The 23239-nt window shown below is 42.6% G+C and overlaps 2 protein-coding genes and 1 long non-coding RNA gene across 6 annotated transcripts; 2 read left to right on the top strand and 1 right to left on the bottom strand.

Annotated features, from left to right (window-relative positions):
- The first annotated feature begins 678 nt into the window (after positions 1-678).
- LOC9269543 (uncharacterized) lies at positions 679-4426 on the top strand. Of its 4 annotated transcripts, none has more exons than XR_010738906.1 (6): positions 679-1113; positions 1713-1853; positions 2064-2223; positions 3190-3280; positions 3749-3780; positions 3926-4426. It is a non-coding gene; the product is annotated as an uncharacterized lncRNA (long non-coding RNA). The 4 variants fall into 4 exon arrangements; XR_010738904.1 differs by having other exon boundaries at positions 3589-3830; XR_010738905.1 differs by having other exon boundaries at positions 3571-3780.
- Positions 4427-7107: 2681 nt separating this feature from the next.
- LOC4325148 (chitinase 10-like) lies at positions 7108-8652 on the top strand. The gene is made up of 2 exons (NM_001428197.1): positions 7108-7644; positions 8135-8652. The coding sequence occupies exons 1-2, from the start codon at positions 7139-7141 to the stop codon at positions 8499-8501; spliced, it is 873 nt and encodes a 290-aa protein (NP_001415126.1). The 5' UTR covers positions 7108-7138; the 3' UTR covers positions 8502-8652.
- Positions 8653-16604: 7952 nt separating this feature from the next.
- On the bottom strand, positions 16605-17212 carry LOC4325147 (hydrophobic protein LTI6B). The gene is made up of 2 exons (XM_015778346.3): positions 17036-17212; positions 16605-16882 (listed from the first exon to the last, which is right to left on the bottom strand). Exons 1-2 carry the CDS (start codon positions 17120-17122, stop codon positions 16799-16801), a joined length of 171 nt encoding a protein of 56 aa, XP_015633832.1. The 5' UTR covers positions 17123-17212; the 3' UTR covers positions 16605-16798.
- Between the last annotated feature and the right edge of the window lie 6027 nt (positions 17213-23239).

Here is a 23239-nt window from a genome sequence, read left to right as displayed (position 1 = left end):
CCTGCCGACATACCCACACACCTACACAAAAATGAGTTGTAACCTAATTATCGACCATATCTCGGCCTACCCCAAGAAAAGCCACTCTATCAACCATAGCATGATCCTTAAGCAATGTTGTACTGTACTACCTATATCCAAATTTGTTCACCTCCCAATTTGGAAAACAAAAGGTAGAGAAAAGTAGGGTTGAGGTGAAATTTAAAACGGGTTCAAAAAAACATGCGTGTGTGGTATGGTGTCGGAGCCACTATACTTACACAAGTAGCCTAGCCATGCTGATTTATTTATTTTGTATTTAATATATTGGCCAGACGAATGGTGTTTTGTGTTAGCGAATCACCTGCAATGGTAGGTCAATGGTAGGTTAATGTTATGCCATATTCTTAGTTACGTTCATATTTCTGATTTATTTTTCTATTTTACTATTTTAAGAAAGATGTAACGGTTGATAGCATATGCAGTAGTTTTTCTATGATTGGAATTCATATATACTTATACTAGTATAAAAAGGAGGAGTTCACCCCTCCCAGTCCAACTGGCCAAATCAACAGGTGAAATCCCTGCCGTCCATCCATTCATCCTACAGATCTCATCCATCAAATCCATCCAACATCCGAAAATCAGATTGTTCCACGTTCCCCTATTAGCCTCTCTTCCGCCCCCCCCCCCCCCCCTACGACATGGTTCACCCAAAAATCCCCACCCTCACGCCAATCACCACCGACGCTGCCAACGCGCCGCGCCGCCGTCGCCCCATCATCCCTCCCACTCCACCTCAACCGTCCCCTCCACCGCGCCGGCCATGCGCTCTTTGCGCATCCTCTCCACTCCGACGGCTCAGCGGAGCTCGGCGCCGTTCATCGCCCACTGCCTACCCCTACCCTACCTGTGCAGTGTGCAGGTCGTGCCCGGAATCCCCGTGTCGCACCCCCTCCCCCTTCCCACAGGCGATCAAGGATCAGCCCGACTTCGATGGGATCCCTCGACCTCGGTGCCGCCCAGGAAGATCATCGTCACTCGCGGCGCCGCACAAGAAGTTCGTCGGGCTTTCTGCTCCTTCCCTGTCGCATGGGCCTCCTCGCCGGTGATATCCTCCCTTCTCACCCTCAGGTAACGCCTTCGATCCCCCGCTGCTGCCACACCTTGTCACATTCCAGTCCATGCCCTCTCCCAGATCGACTTGTTTGGATCCCTGAAGTTGGGGTTAGTTCTATGGATATTTGCTACTCCTGTTGATAGGTATATTGATCTGAATCATCTGGTACTATCAATTGCAGGTTTTGTACCGGGTTGGAATATATTACACCTTCTTCATTTTGTTCATATATGTGCTCTGGTCCATATCTGTTATGAGTCTGGTTACGACTTATAACATTCCTTGTCCTGTCCTCCTTGTATACGAAAGTAGAGCAATCAAACAATAAAAAGGGATGAGATTGAAGCAATTCCCGTGACTAGAAAACGTCCTGAAAAGCTGTTCAAGTTTAGACTGCTCGAGCCAATGACAGGCATATTGGTCCCTAATCCATTTCTTTTCTATATGAATTATATAGTAACGTACAGATGCATGTGCAAACCTGGGTTTGTACACGTACTGACCACAGGTGCAGATGAATTGACTAAGATATTAAGCAGTATATAAACAACTAAATATGTATGTATATATAAGGTTTGAGTATCTAAAATGTTTACTGCATTGAACTTAACAGATGGAATTTGCTTCTTCCACCCTTCATGTGATTGGTGGTCTGCCGACTGCTTCTGACAACTGAGTTGCTCTATTGGCTTTCGTGATTACGACTTACCGTCGTGCTGCGCCCTTCAATTTGTTGGTCTCGCTCGCCATGGTGGTAAGCACAGGCACATTGTTTTTTCTTTTATCTTTCTTCATGCGTTAATTATTAACTGAAACTTTGTTGTGCTATGAGCCAAGGAGTCAACGATATTTCCTTTCTACATTACGATGCAAGTAAAGCTAGCATAATTTTCCTCCCAATATATGGTTCAACCTTGATTCTAACCCAATGTGTAATGTTGCAAAATGCCTAACTCTGCAACAGTGCAAGATATGGTTCCACCGCTGGCCACGCTGGAGACGAGGTCGTTCCTCTTCCCCATCGGCCACAGCTGGAGCCGACGTCCTCCCCATCTGCCGCCGCCGACGGAGCTGAGGTCATCCCCAGCTGCCGCCGCCGCCGCCAAACTCCAGCGCTGCCACAGGTTACGACCATACTGAAAAACTGAAAATGTATGAAAATTTTCTCCAGTGGTTGAATTATCTCCAGCAAATGTACTTGAATGTCTCTGGTTAACCTAACTGCCACAGGTTAGAATCAATTGATTTATGCATACCTCTGCACATTGGCTGAAGATCATATTTATTTTTGAGCAAATTCTTGCATCTGAGATGAAAATCAGAATGCATATATGCATGCACTTTATGAAATTTGTGCAGTTTGTGCATAAGTCAGCGAGGATTGATTTTTCTTTCCCTGCAAGAAGAAGAAAGAGTAATAGGTAAACGGGAGGCAGGGCAAAAAAAAGATCATTCTATATGCACAAAATTTGAAGAAGATCATTCTATATACACAAAGTTTTACTGCTTAGACGTTATTAGAAAACATAACTTGGGAAAAAGGAGTAGGCTTGGCAATTATGTATTTCAATAGTTATCAGAAATTTTAATCGAGGATATATATATATATAAAAGAATGAATGTTCATCAAATCAGAGTTGATGGCTTGACAGGGTCGAGTTAAGTTTAACACATCCATGTATAGATCATTCTGCTTGCCACTTTGGATTGATGTCGTCTGCACTTTATATGACCTTTGGAATGGTAGTCTGCTTCGGAGACCAGGGAATGGTACCCATCTCTCTACTGAAACAATTTATGTGACTGTTTTTCATTCTGTTTGGACCATACACAACCTTTTCAGTTTAAGTGGAAAAGTAAATCAATTACAATATTTTGGTCACCTGTGTACATCTTGAGGTTTATATAAGGTCACCAGTTTATGTCTTGAGATTTATATAGATTTAGGCCAATGTGTACATCTTCAGATTTGGAGTGAATAAAACTTTGCAATATCCATGTATATGCCTCTCATCAAATAAAGCTATTTGTTTTGTAAGTTACTGAATACTGATGGTACAATTTTAATTTTTACTCCTTGGTATGTCCAGTGGTGGCAGCTCGATGGCTCACAGGAAAAGCAAGGGGAAGAGGAAGGGCGCAAAGAGACAGGGAAAGTGGACTATGAGCTATAATGACAGTGTATGCACCTTTTTTTCCATGAATTACTGACTTAAATGGACTAATAGTTGGGTGTCACATTGTATATTACAATAGATATTATATATTATTTCCTGTGATATATATTCCAAAACATGCTCTCAATCGACTAATCACAGGCTTGCTCATATGAGTCATTAAAGTTCTGCTATTTTGATCTGTTTGAAATCTACCTCCATGAGAATTATGCTAGCCATGGGCTATTGTATTCCTCCCTGTAATGCAGTTCTACAAATAAGAATATGAGAAATTGATGACATATTTATGTGCAGTGTCCTATTGTCCTATAGGGCATTCATATGGAGCTTTGGAATTTCTGTTAATGGAGGCAGAGACAAAAAGGAGAAGACTGTTATATGAATTTCTTCCTTGCATTTTGTTTCTATGTAGTAGAATATGGAAATAAGATTCACTTCAAACTTTTCAATAATTTAGTACACTTTCCTGCAGGTAAACATGCATTCTGATAGAGCCTAAAGCTGGTGGGACACTTATTTCCATCGTCTACATGATAATTTGATCATGCACATGAGTTGTCCTCTTGCTATGAACAACTGATAGAGCCCAAGATAACCACTGATCATCTTGACTGATGAACTACTAATTTCAATATGTATATGTATGCAGGTGGCCACTGATCGGTGCCCCTTGGCCTATTGCAGTGGATAATGTTGTTGGAAGCTCTACACCAAATCCATTTGCATGAACAGGTGATGCACACCAATTCCCCTTGGCCTACCCAGTGACATGCACTGGAATCTTAGCAATTGTCTGATCCTTATTAATTCAAATGCATCACTGCGCATTCTATAACTCTGTAACATCATGACAACTTGGGCTTTGATGATTGGGGAGACTGTCAGTAGGAGAAGAATCACCATCACCACAAAATCCACTTTCATTGCACTCTGGCGTGGACAATTGTATAGACATATAGCTGCAAGTGAAGGGAAAGATCAATTGTTGTACTTTAAAGGCTTCAGATACAACAAATCATTGCCTTATAATCTCTTTCGGTGGTGTTCGCATTTCAAGAATCATATAAATGTATTTTAAATTTTGTATAAAAAGATCAGATTGTATGAAGATAACCACTGTGCTATTATTAAGGATGTCAATTCAAATCTATATTCTTTAGAATTTTTCCTATGCTGAATGAATTATCTGGAATTAGATACATATTCTTGGAGCAAGAAACACAAGGTTTGCTTCTCTAGGTGTTTTTAATGGATCCATACAAATTTTCATCCTATCATGGTCTATGAAACTCTATTTTTATCGGTAGAATTTGCATGGAGTGCATTGCATAAAAAATGCCAAAACGTGTCTTGCACGTGCACGATAACTAGTAACATGATAATTATTACTGGTAGACTGTTGGTATCTTTGCATACATGTTTTTCAAATGATTATATTATATTATTTGGACAAGACTATAAATTGGATAAATTGGATGTCCGATTTTTTTCTAAAAATCGGGTGCCCTCCCGCATTGCGGATGTATTTCTTATCCTCTACCCTACACGTGCGTCATAGGCATCATGCCCGTGCTCTCTATGCACCCTGCATGGTTGTACTCTCCTACCATCTGCATCTGCAGGTATTCATGCGTGCATATAAAGTTTGGAGCAAGTTTCAATCAACTTTTTCTTCAAAATTATTTATCTAATATATGATCTAATTACGCCATTGTATTTCTTGCACATAAATATTTATAACAAGATTTCACGTGATTATATTTTAATTGTAATTCCCACAGCAAAACATGTGAAATCATCTAGTAATTGAAGAAAATATTGCCGTCAAGCAGCAGTAATCGACCGAATATATTGATGCACTAACTGGTAATATTGCTGCAACTCCGCTCAACTTTTGGTTGACTTGATCATATTAAATCTCCTACGTGCTCATGATTCACCCATAAGAGCATCTTCATTTCTATATACCGGTTTGCACGTTTTCTTGCTTAGGGCTGCTAGCATGCATGAACCACCAACCCAATACACAAAAGGTTAATCTCTCTTGGGTGTAAACAAAGTATCTTCCGGTGTTGTAGCTGCAGGCCTGTCCAGGAACGGATTAACAAATTAATCAACAACGAACTAGTCAATAGCTAGGTATTTCTAAATAGCAAGCCATGATGATCTGTAAGAGTGCTGGCATGCACCACCAACCCAATATTTTCTTCTTCTTTTCTTTTTTTTTTTAAGCTTGAAACCAGCTCGTCGCAGTACTATAGCAATTGTAGGTGGCGCCGGCCTAGCTGCAATATACTACTAATGATCGACTATACTTGTTTTTGTTAATTTTTTTGTTTATGAAACCAGCTTGCCTCGTGACCAAAATTAGCTCCAGTATCATATATCTTGTGACACATAACACAAAGGTCCCAAGAACACACACCGTACGTCCTGCTAGCTCTTCCATAACTTTGACCAATTCTTATTATATTTTTTTTAGATAATGGACCAATCCTAGGGCTGTGTTTGTTAGTTGAGGTTAGAAACCCATCCCCTCCGCACGGAAAACGGAGCGATCCATTAGCGCGTGATTAATTAATTATTAGCTTTTTTTTTAAAAATAGATTAATTTGATTTTTTAAGCAACTTTTGTATAGAAACTTTTTGTAAAAAACACACCGTTTAGCAGTTTAAAAAACGTGCGTGCGGAAAACGAGGGGGAGGGGTTGGGAACCAACGGTAAAGAACGCAACCTAAGGAGACGCCTACAAATCGGGCACTGTTTCGCCAAGTAGATTAAACTGTTTCACTAAATAGATCAAAAATGTTTCAGTCTTTTAAAAAGCTGAAACACAATCAAATCACCTAATAAAACATTTTGCTACAACGTATGAAACAACGATTTCCAAAAATTCAGACGTTGTTTCACCCTATATAAAAATAATGTTTCAGCAAATAGCGAAAGAATATTTCAATTCTTAAAAAAAGTGAAACACGGTTAGAACGCTAGATGAAACAATTTGGTTCAACGTATGAAACACCGATTTCCAAAAATTCAGATGTTGTTTCACCCTATATAAAAATAATATTTCAGCAAATAGTGAAAGAATGTTTCAATTCTTATGAAACAATTTGGTTCAACGTATGCAACAAACAATTTGAAACCATTTAAATACTTAAACCCAATGTACATCAACAACCCACGTATCCATTAAGATGAAATTATTAAACAGTATCAAAATCCACTGCAACATTTAATACATACATAGTGAAACATCACGAGTACACTAGTTGAAACATTGTTGGTGGAGCAAACAATGAAACAGATACCCTTTAATAGGGTGTTTCCGTTATATCCGAACAACTGTTGCAACGGGACGCGTTGTGATGGAGACGCGTATGTGGTGGTGGCACGTGGGCGGTGGGTGCACAGGAGTCCGATTTTTTTGGCACGCATATTTAATTTGTTATTCTCCATTTATATTTCCTCAATGTAAAAGTACTCTAATCCCCTCCCAAAGCCCGGAAAGCAAAGCATCTTCTGTACTAATCAATTATAAACTTACCCTAGCTAAGCTCGCACAAATCACGGTCCTAAGTGACAGGATCAGGTCAAACCGTGATGGCACGCCACGTCAACGCTTTGACCGCCACTAGCTAGCGCCTAGCTGCGCCCCCACCACCACCGGCTAGCTGCTGCATGCTGCCACGCGCGGTGGCGCCGGCCGGCCGTCTTCGTCGCTTCCGCGTGTCGTCACACTCCACTCCGTCCACCACCACCACCACCGCATCGATGGACGATGGACGCACCACTTCTATATATAATGACCAATCGTCGACCATGTCCGCACTCGCGCATATCACAGTCACAGCTGCAGCCATGGCGAAGCCCACTCCTGCTCCTCGCGCCACACCATTCCTCCTCGCCGCCGTGCTCTCCATCGTCGTCGTCGCGGCCTCCGGCGCGGAGGCGCGGTGGTACGGCGGCGGCGGCGGCGGCGGGTACAGCCCCAGCCCCAGCCCGGTGTCGTCGATCGTCAGCGAGCAGCTGTACGCCTCCCTGTTCCTGCACAAGGACGACGCGGCCTGCCCGGCGAGGGGGTTCTACACCTACGCGTCCTTCGTCAGGGCCGCGACGAGGTTCCCCCGGTTCGCCGCCACGGGCTGCGCCGACGCCCGCAAGCGCGAGGTCGCCGCCTTCCTCGCGCAGATCTCCCACGAGACCACCGGCGGCTGGGCCACCGCGCCCGACGGCCCCTACGCCTGGGGCCTCTGCTACAAGGAGGAGATCAACCCGCAGAGCAGCTACTGCGACGCCACCGACAAGCAGTGGCCGTGCTACCCCGGCAAGTCCTACCATGGCCGAGGCCCCATCCAAATCTCATGGTAATTACACACCTCAACTCCTCACTAATTAGTCACTCATCACAGAGGCAAGAAAACATTTTTTGAAAAAAAAAGGGTATATCGGGCCTCTACATCTAAGCTAGATATATATCGCCGCTGGTAGTACACACAGGTTTTACGATCGCTTAGGATCAAACCCAGGTGGGCTGCGTACACGGCAGTCAACGTCTGTGCTAGCCAACCAAGTAACACCAGGTTACCAAGACTAGAAAACATTATACTATTGGAATGGTATAATTTATATTCATAATTATAGATATCGCCTTTGGTATCTACATTAAAGATATCATACTAATATCAGTATGATATGCACATATCAGAGTTTAGTATCATCTATAGATACATGTCTAGTATCTATATTATAAATTTAGTATCTATGGTACTGTGATAATGTCTACATGTAAAATGTTCTATTTCTCTAAAAATCGTTTTCTAGTCACCAACGTAATGTATGCATGATGATGAGCAGGAACTTCAACTACGGGCCGGCGGGCCAGGCCCTGGGCTTCGATGGTCTGCGCAACCCGGAGATCGTGGCCAACTGCTCGGACATAGCGTTCCAGACGGCGCTGTGGTTCTGGATGACGCCGAGGGACACCAAGCCGTCGTGCCACCAGGTGATGGTCGGGGAGTACCGGCCCGGCCCGGCCGACGTGGCGGCTAACCGCACGGCGGGCTTCGGGCTGGTCACCAACATCGTCAACGGCGGGCTCGAGTGCAACCGGGCAGGCGACGCCCGGGTGAACAACCGCATCGGCTTCTACCGGCGCTACTGCCAGGTGCTCGGCGTCGACGTCGGGCCCAACCTCGACTGCGAGCACCAGCAGCCCTTCTAGCTTGCTATAAAAATTCATGTCGTTTCTCATGTCGCTGCTTGCGATTAGCTGTAAGATTTAATTTTAAGTGTTGTTGCGTGAACTGTGTACACGCCGTCTTGTTTTGTCTCATTCATTGGAAATTGGAATCAAGGAAAACTGCAATTGTGCTAGTTACCAGTGTTTGAAATTTCGGTTCGAAATTTCACCCCACACCGAAATGTTCATATCTCGCCCGAAAATTTCGGTTTTTTGCAATTTTTTGTGAATTTGGTCAAATTTTATTCAAATCCATTCAAAATCAGTCAAAATTTCAAAAAATTTCGTACGAAAAAATTCCGAAATTTCGGTTCTATCGCTCCCCCTCGGTAGAAACCCTAATTTCGAAATTTGAAACCCTGCTAGTTACATCTTCCTCTATCTTACCCGAAAGATGTAGGCCTGCGAATATATTTCACCGTTTGTTCGATCGACAAGAAAGGTAAAATCTTGATATCAGGTCTACTTAAACCATAAATTGAATGCTATGCCCCTAAACTTCTAGTAATTCCAATTGAGGCTACACATATCTGACTTTTTTTATTTTTTTGGAGATGGTGGGAGCACACTAGCTAGGCAATGGATGATCATGGTGGTTTTTGCCACATAGCAACACACAACTACACAAATTGGCCAGTCATCTTCATTGACTCCAACCAGAGCACTCAGTAGTCAGTAGCTAGCTTGGCACTCCACTCGATCTCACTTCACTAATGGAAAAATAAAGCTCCAGAATGTCTCAAGATTTCACCGAGCAATGAATGGTGATCAGTGTGTTTGCCGGTTGCCAGATAGCAACACAACTACACAAGTACACAAAGCAAGTAGCCAGTCTCCTTCGTTGACTGCAACTACTAGAGCACTCTGATCCGGATAGCAGTCCACTCTCCACTCTCACTGCTCCAATCATGAGTCACTAGTAATACGCCCGTACTAACTCTACGGTTATATTTTATAATGAAAATCAAGATATACTTGGGCAATATGAAAAAGAATTATTATACTGTTGCTAATTAGATACCAACGAGAAAACTCAAATTGCAATTTTTTTTGCATGTTTGAAAACAATCTAATTCCTTATGCGCTTAGGAATACAAACTAAACATATTGCGTAGAAGTAATACAAACCAAACTTCATATTACAAGCAAAAGCATTTTTATTATTTTATAAACTATATTGATCACAGGAGACAAATTTGAGCTGGATAGAAAGTTACAATTATGCAGAGTTTATCTTCTAAAGACTCACAAGTCATTGTCTAACTCGTCTGATCATAAAGAACAAGAACCCTATCTGGACCAGCCTTCATGTCTTCACAAAGCATGTTAGAGAGTGTAAGAGCAATTTTCTCCACTTTGCATCATGAAAATTGAAATTTGTCCTTTATAGTTTAGACTTGTTAATCTGTTTGACCATATGAATTAGTTTACAGAACATGCTGTAAATTTAAACTGCAGATGTATAGGCTATACAGATATTCCAACAAATCCCATATATCCTGAATTTTTTCAAGTGCAATCCTATAAACCAAATACTCAGAGAGTTGTTAGTCTATCAAAAATTTGCTACTCTGTTTATCTAAAAATTCCGTGTCAAACACCAGCACCACCAGATCACCATCGCCCATGAAAAACACAACGTTCATCATCAGTCTCTCAGCTACTCCCTCGGTCTCGAGGACCCACACCAACACGTACGGATATCCAAATGCGAATCTAGCTCATACAAGTACCACCCAGATTTAGTACCAAGAAGCTCAAACAGTTCTATTGCATCCACAATTGATTGCCAAGAAGCTAAACGCATACTGAAATACAGGTCAAATAAGACAATGAGATAGTCAGACCTTCTTCCCATGGTCATTAGTTTTCCACCTTCCACTTTATCTCCACCAATGCTATTGGCAAGGGGAAATCCTAAAAAGAGCATAACATTATTAAATTTAACATTCCTAGGGGAAAAGGGCAAGAGATTTTACAAGCATGACTGTTTGCGAACACCTAAACAGTATGTGAACAGAGAATGGTTAATTACTGAAACCATTTGCAATGAAAGAGCATGTCAGAAAGAAAAACCACATGTTAAAAAATAATTAGCACAACTTAAGACTGACGCACCACACACATTACTGTCCACCACCCACCCATAGATAAACTCCATAAAATTGATACTGTGCTACAAATTCCTAAGAAACCAACAAATCAATCCATCTCACCAAAAAAATAGCCAGATTTTTAATCGATCAATCAATTTATCATTCATGCATATTGTGACCCAGGGCCCATCGTATTCGATCCAACCTATTCAGTTGGACCACACCTACACTATCCTCGCTTCACACAAAAAAAAAACCAGAGTCAATCTCGGGCATTGCATCCTTATATGCTGGTGCTCCTCAAGCTAGCTAGGCGAGGTGGGACTAAACTTGCAACTGCTGCTGCTGCTTGGCACTGCTCAGTCGCCATGGGCTAGGCCCAAGGACAGCTGAGATTCTGCTGCATGCACAGTAGCTAGCTTGCTTAGTTGGCTCAAGGAACAAAGTAGCCCATCTTCTGTTATGTCATCTCTTTTTTAAAAAATTTTCTAATTAATCCAGCGCATCACATGTACCTTGCCAGAATGATAACCAAGGAATGGATGAATGGTTTAAACAAGTAATCAAGATAAAAACTAAGTATTTTCTTCGCTTCATCACTCGACAATATTTAATTCAAAGCTGAAAAAATAAATAGAAAAGAGAGTTAATTCGATCTCTTTCAAAGCTGGCAATAAGGTTTTAGGTTGCTTGGAGCTCGACCTCCTTGGCGGCAACTCTGTCCCGCCTAGAGCGTGCCTCTTAATTAGCAAATGGATTCAAAAGAGATATCAGGTTTTATGCACATGGGATTAATGTTAAAAAAAACAAAATGCTAACATCCATATTATTTGATCCACTTGGTTTGGGAATATTGTTTATGAAGATGTCCTGGACTGATGGATTAATGTAAAAAAACTAAAATGCTAACAGATTACTATGTGGCCGTTCTCCTATATTTTCCTTTGTCACATGTATCAGCTATTTGAAATATATTGATTTGGAAAAAAAATGACTTTCTTAAGGATTTGGATGTATTCATGGTCAATTCATGTAACCTATATTTTCCTGTCACTATTGAAAATGCTAACAATTTTAAATGCCTATTCACCCTTAATTAAGCATATGCTATGTAAACAAACCTGAGTGAAATATAAAATATATTTCTTCAAATTGAAGGAGGATGCGTACCTTTGAGCTTGACTTTTGGGGGATATTGTCTGAGAAGAAGGCATATCACGGGCTGTCAGTGAGCAACAAGAGACTTGAATCAGGAAATTCAGTCCACAGGAATCAATGCAACAAACTCTAATTACTTTGTCAACTACAGTACAACAGTAACTACCTCATCCTGATGAACAGATGAAGGCATGAAACAGAGAAGAGAATATGAATTTATTCAGATATTAAACATCTGTTTTTTTTTCATAAGTTCACTAATTATCTGAAAAAGTGTTCCTTTAGGCAATACATCGATAAGTGCTTGCACATTACTAATGCACGATATGTACATATTCAGGTGTCATGAATAAAAATGTAAACCACATTTGACATTTTAAAGGAAAAAATAACACTGCACAAATCTAACATTTTAAGGAAGTTATCACTGCACAAATCAGAAGTTATCACTGCACAATTCCAGCATTGAGGTAAATTCTCATTCTGTATATAACCTTCGGTACACATCACAGAATAATGTATACAACTAAAAGTAAAAGAAGCTCTGAATATTGGCATCATGATTCAGATAATTAAATGTCTTCTTTTAACTTGGATGTCAATTCAGATGGTGTTCTCTTAAAAGAGCACACAACATGTCTATCAATTTAATTGGTTTCCTGGGCTATGTTGCTGACCAAGCAATGAAGTTAAAAAAAATTAGCATTGTATGAGTTCGATCAGAATTCATTTGTTGCAGCATTCCAACGCTGCTAATTTAAGCGCTTTCTCTGAATTTTCAGATATAAACATCCCAATCATGAGAGAAGTAAATAATTTCACAATGCAGATGATAATCAAGTTAAACCATTTGCATTATATAAAAAGATGCAGATGCTAATGAAGTTGATTAAACCATGACATCGTCATTGATAGTTTAGTAGTGGGATATGCATACACACATAAGAAACATGAAAGTTGCATTATTAATCACATCCACTGATATAACGATTTTGCATTTCTACAGTAAAATGCAAAATTGCGATGGTTACCTAATTACTTTGTTGGCCGGCGGGTTCGATGACCTGCGATGGCGAGGAGTCCTAGGGGTGGCGCGACTGATAGTGGACGATAAGAATCGATGACTACCTGACTTGCGACGCGGTGGGGTGGAATCCGGTGGCAACGCGCGAGGGATCGACGAACTGATGGCGGCACGGTGGAGAGGGCGCCGGTGGCAGCGCGCGAGGGATCGAAGCTGACTTGCGCTGTGGAGAGGGCGCCGGTTGCGGCGCAAAAGAGATTCGGTGGTGAGGAGATCGGAGGAGGCGAGGCGAGGGCGATGACCCCGTCGTAACGTTGGTCACCGGCGATAAGTTGAGACGACGGCTGCGCTCCGGGAGAGAGGGAGCGATGGGAGAGAAGGAGCGGAGAATGCGCGTGGAGGGATGGATGGGGCGCACGGAGATGATCGATCGGCGGTGGCAACGGCTGCACTCGGGAGAGAGGGAGCGCAAATTGTGCGTGAGGAAATGGATGGGAAGCAGCGATTTCGATCGAGGGGCGCGATTTGGGGGCGTGGATGACGGGAGATTGGGAGAGGGGACGAAGCGGTGTGAGGAGATGGTGGGAGCGATTTGGGACGTTGGATTCGAGCGAGACAATCCTGACCGATCAATGAGGAATGAGCATGTAAACATCAGTTGGTGAATTATAGAGTAGATGACTCATGAGTGCCTCGAGATTTCAGTGAGAGTGTCGTCATTATCGCATCACTATCACTCCACGTGCTGCTGGCAAGCAGTAGTGATTGATCTAGGTGTTAAAAATATTTTCTCCTCGTCTACTGCAGCTTCATCATCTCATAGTTGTGGTTGTATCATGTCAGTTGGATAGGGCAGGGGGAGAAGGATTGAACACAACACTATTACTACTACATGCTCCCTCTGTTTTAAAAATAACTTAAACTATCTAAATTCATCCCTAGAGTTTAAGTTATTTTGATACAGTACTAGATTTATATTTTAGGGACGGAAGGAGTATGAGCATGATGACATCTATACCCAGACTCTTTGTGTTTCTTCCCAATTCTGAATTAGGCCAGGTTACCTACGTAAACTTTCAGGACATAATCTAGACTTATTTTTTCCAACGAAACAGTATGTCTCTGGAGAAGGAATTTTTTTTATTTTTACATTCTTTTATTAAAATATTTTTTAAAAAATTTTTGTTTTGAAAATTTCCAAATCTAGTCGCCTCTCACTCTCTAATCGCCCTTCCAAAGGGCGACAAGGGACCTAAATGTAATTTTTTTATTTAGGTTCAAACTCTTTCTACCGGTTTTAATTGCTTAAAACCTAATAATGCTTATTCGACACTCCAAATGATTTCAAATGAAAAAGTGATAAACAATAAAGTTGTAGATCTCGTCGAGATCTACAACTTTTATATAAAGTTTATCTCCATCCGATGTCGTTTGAAATATAGATCTGAGATTTTTTAAAATAGGTTTTATATTTTGTAACGAATATTTGAATATCTAAATGATCTTAAATGAAAACGTTGTTAACTTACAAAGTTGTAGATCTCTTCGAGCTCTACAATTTTGATATAAAGTTTTATTTCATCTAACTTTATATAATAATTTTAAATTGTAAAATCATAGAGCTAAAAAGATCTGCTGGAAAATTTGCATTTAGGTCCCTTGTCACCTTCTTAGGAGGGCGATTTTTAAAAACTGCCCTCCCAAAGGGCGATAGGCGACTAGATTTGTAAATTTTCAAAACAAAAAATTATTTTTGTAAATATTTTAATAAAAAAATGTATAAATAAAAAAATCCTAGAGAAGGACACGAGTCATTTGGGCCAACCAGACCTCCGGTTTGCATGCCAAACCGATATGCCGGCCCATGAAGCGGTGCACTCGCCTCGCGGTGCTCTCGGATTATCCGGTGGCCATAAACAGCCATATAATTTGTGCTCGACCAAAATGATTGTGCTCGACCAAATCTATCGATGAGTCATTGCGCATTTTTTTAGCTAGTCTAGCCCTCACGCTTGTTAAGTTGGGTTTAATTGTTGGCTATCCTTGTCGTGGCTGGATGGCATATTGGCATATACCATGATCAACTTGGCATCCAGTGACGTACACTTGATATGTACTTCTACTCACTGGTCTCAACTAATCGTGGAGAACCTGCATCTCCATTGGAGATGCATGATCTAATCAGCAATTGACTAAGGCTTGGTGATTTTGTCATGTCCTCAACTTTCAAGATTGACAAGCAAGTCGAAACCTCGCAAACAAATAAAGGAAGAGCTAACCAATACATAAGCAGTGTCGAGAGACGGAGAGGGGTGTGTAATATGTAGATTGGTATTCGCATGGGCAATTGCAGAAAATTCAGTTTAATTAGCAGGATACATACAAAGAAGATCATGAATTAAGACATTATAAAATTAGTTGAAATCCAGTTGGTCCACAAGTTTCAGAATCGATACAGAAAATCCAGATGGGTAACTAATTGCAGAAAATTCAGTTTTCCAGGATATATACATGTATATCCAGAGGCCTGATCATTTTTTTTTTTGAGGTGAACGACGGCAGGAGCTCTGCCGGAATTTCATTAGAGGAGAGAAAAACAGTTCAGAGAATACAGGGGAAGACATTGAAGGAGAAGGGAGTAAACCTGAAACAAACAAAACGGAATCCGAAAAAGAAAAGGCAATTAGGGGGGTTGGAAAGCAGTGTGTCTGAGATCAAGTTCCTCCTTTACTATTCTCGCAACGCGATCCTCTGTGTAAGAGATGTTTTGAAAAATTCTTCTGTTTCTTTCCAACCAAACGTTCCACCAAGTGGCGAGAAGAGATCCTTTAACCCTGAATTTGAAAGGTTTGGGGTGTAGTTGATTGAGATCAGCCCACCAAGTTGCGGTGTCATCTGCAGGTTGTGCCCCCGGTATGTTTTGCCATTGGCACACCATAAGCCAAACTTTTCTGAAGAAGGGGCAGACATTGAAGAGATGGTTAGTGTCTTCAAACGCCTCTCCACACAGGCTACAAATCCAATTGCAAGGCCAGTGCCGGCGCAAAAGATTTTGGGCCGTGAGAGTTTTTTGGTGAAGGATTAGCCATCCAAAGAAGCGCATCTTTGGTTCAGCTGGGCACCTCCAAATGGAATGAAAGTCAATCGAAGAGAAGGACCCTTGGAACTGAAATAAATAAGCACTGTTTGCAGAGTAGGATCCCGATTCGTTCAGGTTCCAAGTGATGTCGTCATTGGTTTGCGGTAGAAGCTGAACATTTTGCAGCATTCCCCCAAGCTGGACAAGATCGCTGATTTCTTCAATTGTAGTTATTTGCCGAAAGGAAAGAAGCCAAGAATTGTTTGTCAATTCCGTTTTAACCGATCTCTGTTTGCGCTTAGCTAGGTTGAAACACAAGGGTGCAATGTCTTTTGGACATGTATTTTGCAGCCACTTATCATGCCAAAAATTTATTTTTTCTCCATTGCCGACATTTATCGTAGTGGCAGCCTGAAAGAGTCTTTTGTCGCAGTCATCGCAAGGTAAATCCATTCCAACCCAAGGCTTGTTGTCCTCTTTCCATTTGAACCAGAGCCACCGTAGTCTTAGAGCGCGAAAAAATTTCTCAAGGTCTGGAATTCCAAGGCCTCCTAAAATTTTTGGTCTACAGACTGTACCCAATTTACCAAGCTACTTCCCGGATTTGTTTTGTCAGGGTCTTCTCCCTTCCATAAGAAGGATCTGCGGTAACGATCTATTCTACTGATTACCCATTTGGGAGCTTGAAGGGCAGTTAGATGAAAGGTCGGCAAAGCACTCAACACTGATTGCACAAGAATTCTTCTCCCTTATGACGTGAAGTAGCCCAGAGGCCTGATCATGAACCGATACAGATCAAGTAGTTGAGATCCAGTACGTACGTAGACCACATGAATCGATACATAGACGCAAGACAGGTTTCACTAGTACTACTAGCTAGCTTCAATCACCTTAGATGTATAGTAAAGATGAGATGTAACTACTACTTGGTGATAGCATAGACCGCGTAGATGATCCCCGGGAGATAGCCGAAGAAGGTGAGCAGAAGACAGAGCCAGAACTCCACCTGTATATCGAGCCAGAGACCCCCCGTCAGATCAGATCAGAATATCAGATCATTGATCGATCACCCACATGTGCATATATACACACATAAGCCAATCTCGTAATAATTCAGTTTAATCTGCAAATTAAATCAAGGAAGAGGGCTTTTATGTACCTTGCATCCGAACTTGAGGAAGACGCCGAGAGGAGGGAGGATGATGGCGATGAGGATGTCGATGCAGTTGGCCGTGCCGTCCGACATGTCTTGCAGCAGCTATAGGCGCTTTGCCGCTCGATCGATGTATGGCTGACTGCCGATATCGATCAGATCACCGGCCGGCGCAGGCAGTGCGGAGGCTTAATTCTCGTAGATGACTTGTATATATTGATAGATACCTACTACTACTACAAGCAATGAGGATTTTGGGCCGGCGGTCGGGGTGCTCGTGACCCCGAGCGATTCGGCAAATCAGATGGAAAGTCAAAAGTAGCTCGAAATAAAGATATATCGATATGGGCGGAGAGGGCAATCGCGTCTATTATTACACTCCTTGAATTCCACGTGATTTCCGTCCGTCCTTCCTCCACCGGCCGCCGGCTTTGCGTCTCCTTTCACTACTCTCTTCCAACACGTTCGGACTTGCGGTAGGTTGCAATCGCTCCAATCTCTCCGTCGCATCTAATCAGCACCGGCGGCGCCAGCCAGGTTATCCGTACTTGTGGGCTGTCTCGTGTGGTTTCCATACGCCAACACACCTTCGTTTTCACTGGTGCGAGTTCGCACGGTCCAGCCCAATTAAAATTGTGGGTTTCACTCCGCGAAGGTTTGCTATGCTTAATTTCGTTTTAGACCCTGTTGTTTCATGACGAAGGACAGCCCGTTTGGAGCATAGCTTTAGTAAGGCAAAGTAAGTCCACTTTAGGCCCTATTTATTTCACACCAAACTTCCCCCAAACTCCCAACTTTCCATCACATCCAAAACCTTCCTACTCACATAAACTTCCAATTTTTTTCCAAACTACCAACTTTCTCTAAACTTCTCCACAATTTTAGGAACTAAACACAGCCTTAGTTCCCTCAAATATTGGTCCAATCTTATTCGTATCTCAATCGTAATATCAGATATCTTGGCTCTCCAACTATTGAATCTTATGCAAAATAGCCCCAGTGGTTTTATGGGCGATTTTCGCTCATGTTGATTTGGTCCAACTAGCTAAGTCAGCATATAGGCCTAGGGGTTACGATTCCGAGATGGCCTTCCGTTTCTGTCTCTAGCGGAATGACGGTTTTCGTGAAATCCGGTGGAAAGCCGGTATGTTCCGAACAAATTTCATAAACCAAAAATTTAAATACAAATTCCCTACGTTTACCGATAAGCTTGCGAAAACCGGTCGGCTTTGGCGAAATTCCAAGCAAAATCATCGAAATTTCAATCGGTAACTAGAAAAAGAGGTAAACTGAAATTGTTTTCCTTTTTTTAATTTGTTATTCTATTCTTTCCTACTGTAAATTTCAGTAAATACACGGAATACATAAATTTTCAAAAAAATTTATATCCCAATAGGTTTTATGAATATCATACTATTTATAAGATTTTATTTGATTTTTTTTCCTTATTTTATCAATTCAAATTTGAATTTAGATGAAACTCATCGAAATCTCATACGGATTCTACTTTCGAGCCTTGTCGAAACCTCGAAATTTCGCGAAATTCGACCGGTTTTCGTCGGAATAACCCCGCATGTCAGTGTCTCATCGTTTTCCATCTCTTTCTTTTCTCTCTTCCTCCTGCCTCCTCTTCCTTTCTCTATCTGTTCTCTCTGCAGTCAGCCCCTTGTATCTCCCCCCTCCTCCATGGTAGCTGATGAGGAGGATACGACGGTCGAGCCAGGGAGCTAGCAAGGCCGAGGCGACGGGCCCACGTGTGGAACGCCTTGACAGCGGGATCTGGTGCCATCTCCATTTGTCGCCGCCTCACCAGAGGGAAAGAATCAAGGCAATGGTGGCGTCTCGTCGGGCGGCGTTGACCAGACCAGGAGTAACTCCCGGCTACTCCCACACTTGCCGATGAGCACATAGTGGAAGCTATGGCTATCAACGACGCACAGAGGCTACGCGGCAGGGGCGGAGGCCGGCAGATGCGACGCGTGGAGGAAGGTGGGATGCCACTTCGTACCCTGTCTCTGTCTCGCTAGGTGCCTTGAGTCAAGCGTGCAGGCCGACGGGGGCGGCACAGGGAGGAAGGTAGTATCGGCCGTGAGGGGGAGGATCTCAAGTGGCGAGGCCTTCCACCGTTGCCTTCCATCAACAATGCGGAGCAGGAACGAGGAGTGGCAGCTTGTAGCGTGCTCCCCATCTCCCTCGGTGCCTTCCACCGCGCCAGCCGTCTCCACTGTCGAAAACGTCCTGCTCCTTGTCGGGGCACCGCTTGATGCGGAAGGCCTTGTGTCGTCGTCCCGCGGCCACCCTCCACACTGTGCACCCCTTGCTATCGCCAAAAAAACATGGGGGGAGAGAGGTTAGAGAAACAAGGAGAGAGAGCAAGGGGAGTGTGACAGGTGGGTCCTATTTTATTTTTTATTTTCTTTGTTAACTAGATGCCACGTCAGCAAATACCACTATCAATACTATCGTGGGAGTCAAATTATACGGTTTTTAAGCTCTATCTATACTGCGGTCAGGGAGACATATGGGCCAAGAAGGTTCCGTTAGTAGCCCAAACTAAGATGTATGAATTTTCCAGCCCCGCACTCTGTCAATCTTGGGTGTGTTGTAGGCTTGTAGCTTGTGGATGCCTCGTGCCTGGATAGTGGCATACACTGCTATAAAAATGACATCATCACTGGGGCATTCCAGTGACGCACAAGTCATAACGCAATTGATAGTATTAGATACTAGATACTTTGATACGTTGGTTAAAATAAATGACTGATCGTATAGCTAACCGCTGACTATACTACTACATCTCTCTTGAAGATGCTTGCTATATCTCTCTTGTAGATGCAGGATCCAATCGAGCAATAGACTAACTCAGGGTGGGTTTAGATCGTCTGCTGTAACCAGTAAGGCCCACTTTTGACAAGTTCTTAATCTAACTACTGAGTTGGTGCACGTGTGTTCTTCATTTCAGATACAGGTTCTAGTCTTCACATTGCAACGGCCACACTTCACACAACATGCATACTTTTGGAGTCTTCGGTCTCTTCTTTTTTTCAATTACAGATCTTAACTAGTACTGAAAACTGAGGGCTTGTTTCACTGTTTGAGGAGATTAAATTTCTAAAATGCAGTTAATTGGTATTCAGTTTCTGATAATATGAAAAAACTGAGTTTCTCATCTTATGAGTTCTAGCTTATTTTCTAAATTTTACAACTACAGCTTAATTATGATTTAAAAAAATGCAGCTGCTAGCAAGCAGACCCTAAATCATCGGATACTAACAGTGAAACAAAATACGTTGTTGCATAAATATAGATTAAAAAATAGAGGTGTTGTCAATCTTTATGAGGCTTCGAGAGTCCAAATCGAAATGAGATAAACCGGCTAGGAGAGAGATGTGCAATACTAAGGGTGCGTTTTTACCACCTCCTCCTAACTTTTACTTTCTCATTTTATGTACACGCGCTTCAGAAATTGCTAAACGACACATTCTTTTTAAAAGTTTCTATATAAAATTTGCTTTTAAAAATCATATTAATCCTTTTTCAATTTTATTTTAGCTAATAATTAATCATGTGGTAATGGATCGCTTCGTTTTGTATGCCGGAGGTGAAGTACCCAACCTGCATCCCATAAAAAAAATTACCCAACCTGCAGCTCCGAGCGCAGCCTTAGAGACTGAGACAGATGTCAATGCAATTTGATCGTTTAATAAAATTCATTTTACACATAAGCCATTAATTTGATATGTCACTATTTCTCGAAATGGTTGCATTGTATTACCTTCGTCTAAATATATATAATGTTTTGGATTCAACATGGGTATTAAAAAATAGATAAAATTAAATAGGAGAAGATTACAATTAATTGAGACGAGTAAGTGTGCAATGTTGTGATTAACTGAGAAGAGAATAAGGTTAATCTACACCAGCAGAATCAACGATCCAAAGAGAGATGTATGATCGCTAATGCGCAAAGCAACAATGTCTCATATGATTGTAGTCAAGTCGTCAACGTTTCTTTCAATCATAGTAATCATCAACTGACGGAAAGGTCAATTAGCTAATCAGAGTTCTGAGCATATCAAGTAATATCAGAGGTTACCATATGCTGACTGTTATGTATGAAATGAAAGCCGAGGACATAACAAAGAAATGAAGAATCTTTTGTTGACTGTTGTTATGTTCTTAGGTTTCAAAATTAACCGACAAAGCAAGTCACATTCTCCCCAAGGACTGAAGCAAAGGCACATAGATAATTAATTAAAGAGGCCGATCATGAATTGATACAAACTGATACTACCTCCGTTTCAGGTTATATGACATTTTGACTTTGGTCAAAATCAAAATGCTTTAAGTTTGACTAAGTTTGTAAAAAAAATAAATAAATAAATTTGGTCCCATGTGGTCCCACATGTCATCCTCCCTCTTCCCTCCACCCCTCCTCTCTTTCTCTCCCCTACACTGCAAAAGGGTAAGCAGCGGCGAGCAGCGCAGAGCGGTGGGCGGAGCGACAGCGGGCGGTGGGCAGAGCAAAGGGGCGGCGGGTGGAAGCAGAGCGGCGGAGGGCGGTGGTTGGAGCGACGGCGAGCGCTGGGCGCCAGGCGAAGCAGAGGGGCGGCGGGTGGAAGCAGAGCAGCGGTGGGCGAAGCGACGGCGGGCGCTAGGCACCGAGTGGAGCCGAGGAGCGGAGCGGCAACCCCGTGCACCACCTATTGCTCCTCCACCTCTACTGCGCGTCTCCGCACCCACTGCCACACCTGCTTCGGGTCGCTGCTGCCGGCCACCGCCGAGGCCATCTCGCCTCCTCCTGGTGGGCGCAATGACCGCTGTAGATCCGGCGGGACTTCATCCCTAGGCTCACCTCGTCGTCGTCCGGGCAGTGGGTGGAGGAATTAGGCGCTGACGTCGGCGACGGGTTTTCGCCAAATCCACCTCCATTGTCCACCATTGACGAGCTCGGGCAACGACTCGCCGCCGCATTTTCTTTTCCCTCCTTCCGGCGCGCGGGTGAGGAGTCGGGGCGCGGCCAAAGCGAGAGGAGGGGCGCACAGCGGCGGGAGAGAGGAGCACCACGTGGTCAGCCTCCTTGCCTCTCTCTCTTTCTATCATCCGCGGCGAAGAGATGGGGTGGAAAAGGTGAGACCCACTGATATGTGGGTCCCACTATTTTTTATTTGACTGACGGGTGGGTCCCTTATATTTTGTTTAATTTTTGTAACGCCCCACTTTTCGCGAGACGTTAAAAGCTAATTTATTTAAAATCCTAATTGCGAAAATTTCGTTCTTTGAGTGTTTGAGTCTAAGTTGTGCCATAGATCTCAATTAAAAATCCCTCCCTTGTCTCCATACCCTGTTATCAAAGATCGTCTCCTCAAAATTTCCATCCCAATATAATCCCGAAGTTCGATCCCTTCTATTCGGAGTTCCATCCTGAAACCCCACCCGTGATCTTTGTTGAATGCCCGAACCCTAACCCAGTCCAATGATTCACCTCCGAGACCTAAATTCTCCCTTGTTTCCTTCAAACCGACTCTCGAATTCGAACTTAACCTCTCAATTTCATCTCTCCCTCTCTCTACCTTCCCTTGACTCTCTTTCGAATAATTGATCTCAACTCCCATATTTGTAATCTCCCTCCACCTATCGCTCCGTCATTCGTTGAAACCATTTCCGAGTATTTGCTCCAAATCCCCTGGTGCAGATCCATATTGAATTCCTTTTTGTGAAACCCAATTCCCGAGATTTCCCCTCTCTTTGAAACCCCATCCAAGTAATCCTAGAACAATCCCCGAGTATAGATCTATCCCCAGGATAATATCCGTTCCAAATAATCTCGTCTAAACCCTTCTATTCAGATTTCTCTTCTAAATCCCTTACCCACATATCTCGTCGAGTAGTCAAACTCAAACTCCCAAGTTACACTCTCCTTCTCTAAATTATCCATCTCCCTTTGACTCGTCTCTGAATATTGTTCCCTTCCTTGACTCCTTCCTATTATCCCGAGACCAAGTATAGACTTCGAAATTCGAATCCAGACTCCAGCCCTAAACCTCCCAATTAAATCTCTCTGTGAAAGTCTATTTAACCTCCCTCATAGGTTGGATTCCTTCTTCCTTTTTCCTGGTCCACTTCTTCCTTCTATTCCAACCCATCTCTCTCCCTCTCCCTAAAGTTTAGACCTATCAATCTACCTACACCAATCTGAGAGTTCGAATT

Source organism: Oryza sativa, chromosome 1 (assembly GCF_034140825.1).
Source record: "Oryza sativa Japonica Group chromosome 1, ASM3414082v1".
In the NCBI taxonomy this organism is placed as follows: Eukaryota; Viridiplantae; Streptophyta; class Magnoliopsida; order Poales; family Poaceae; genus Oryza; species Oryza sativa.
This window is presented reverse-complemented; position numbering and strand designations above follow the sequence as displayed.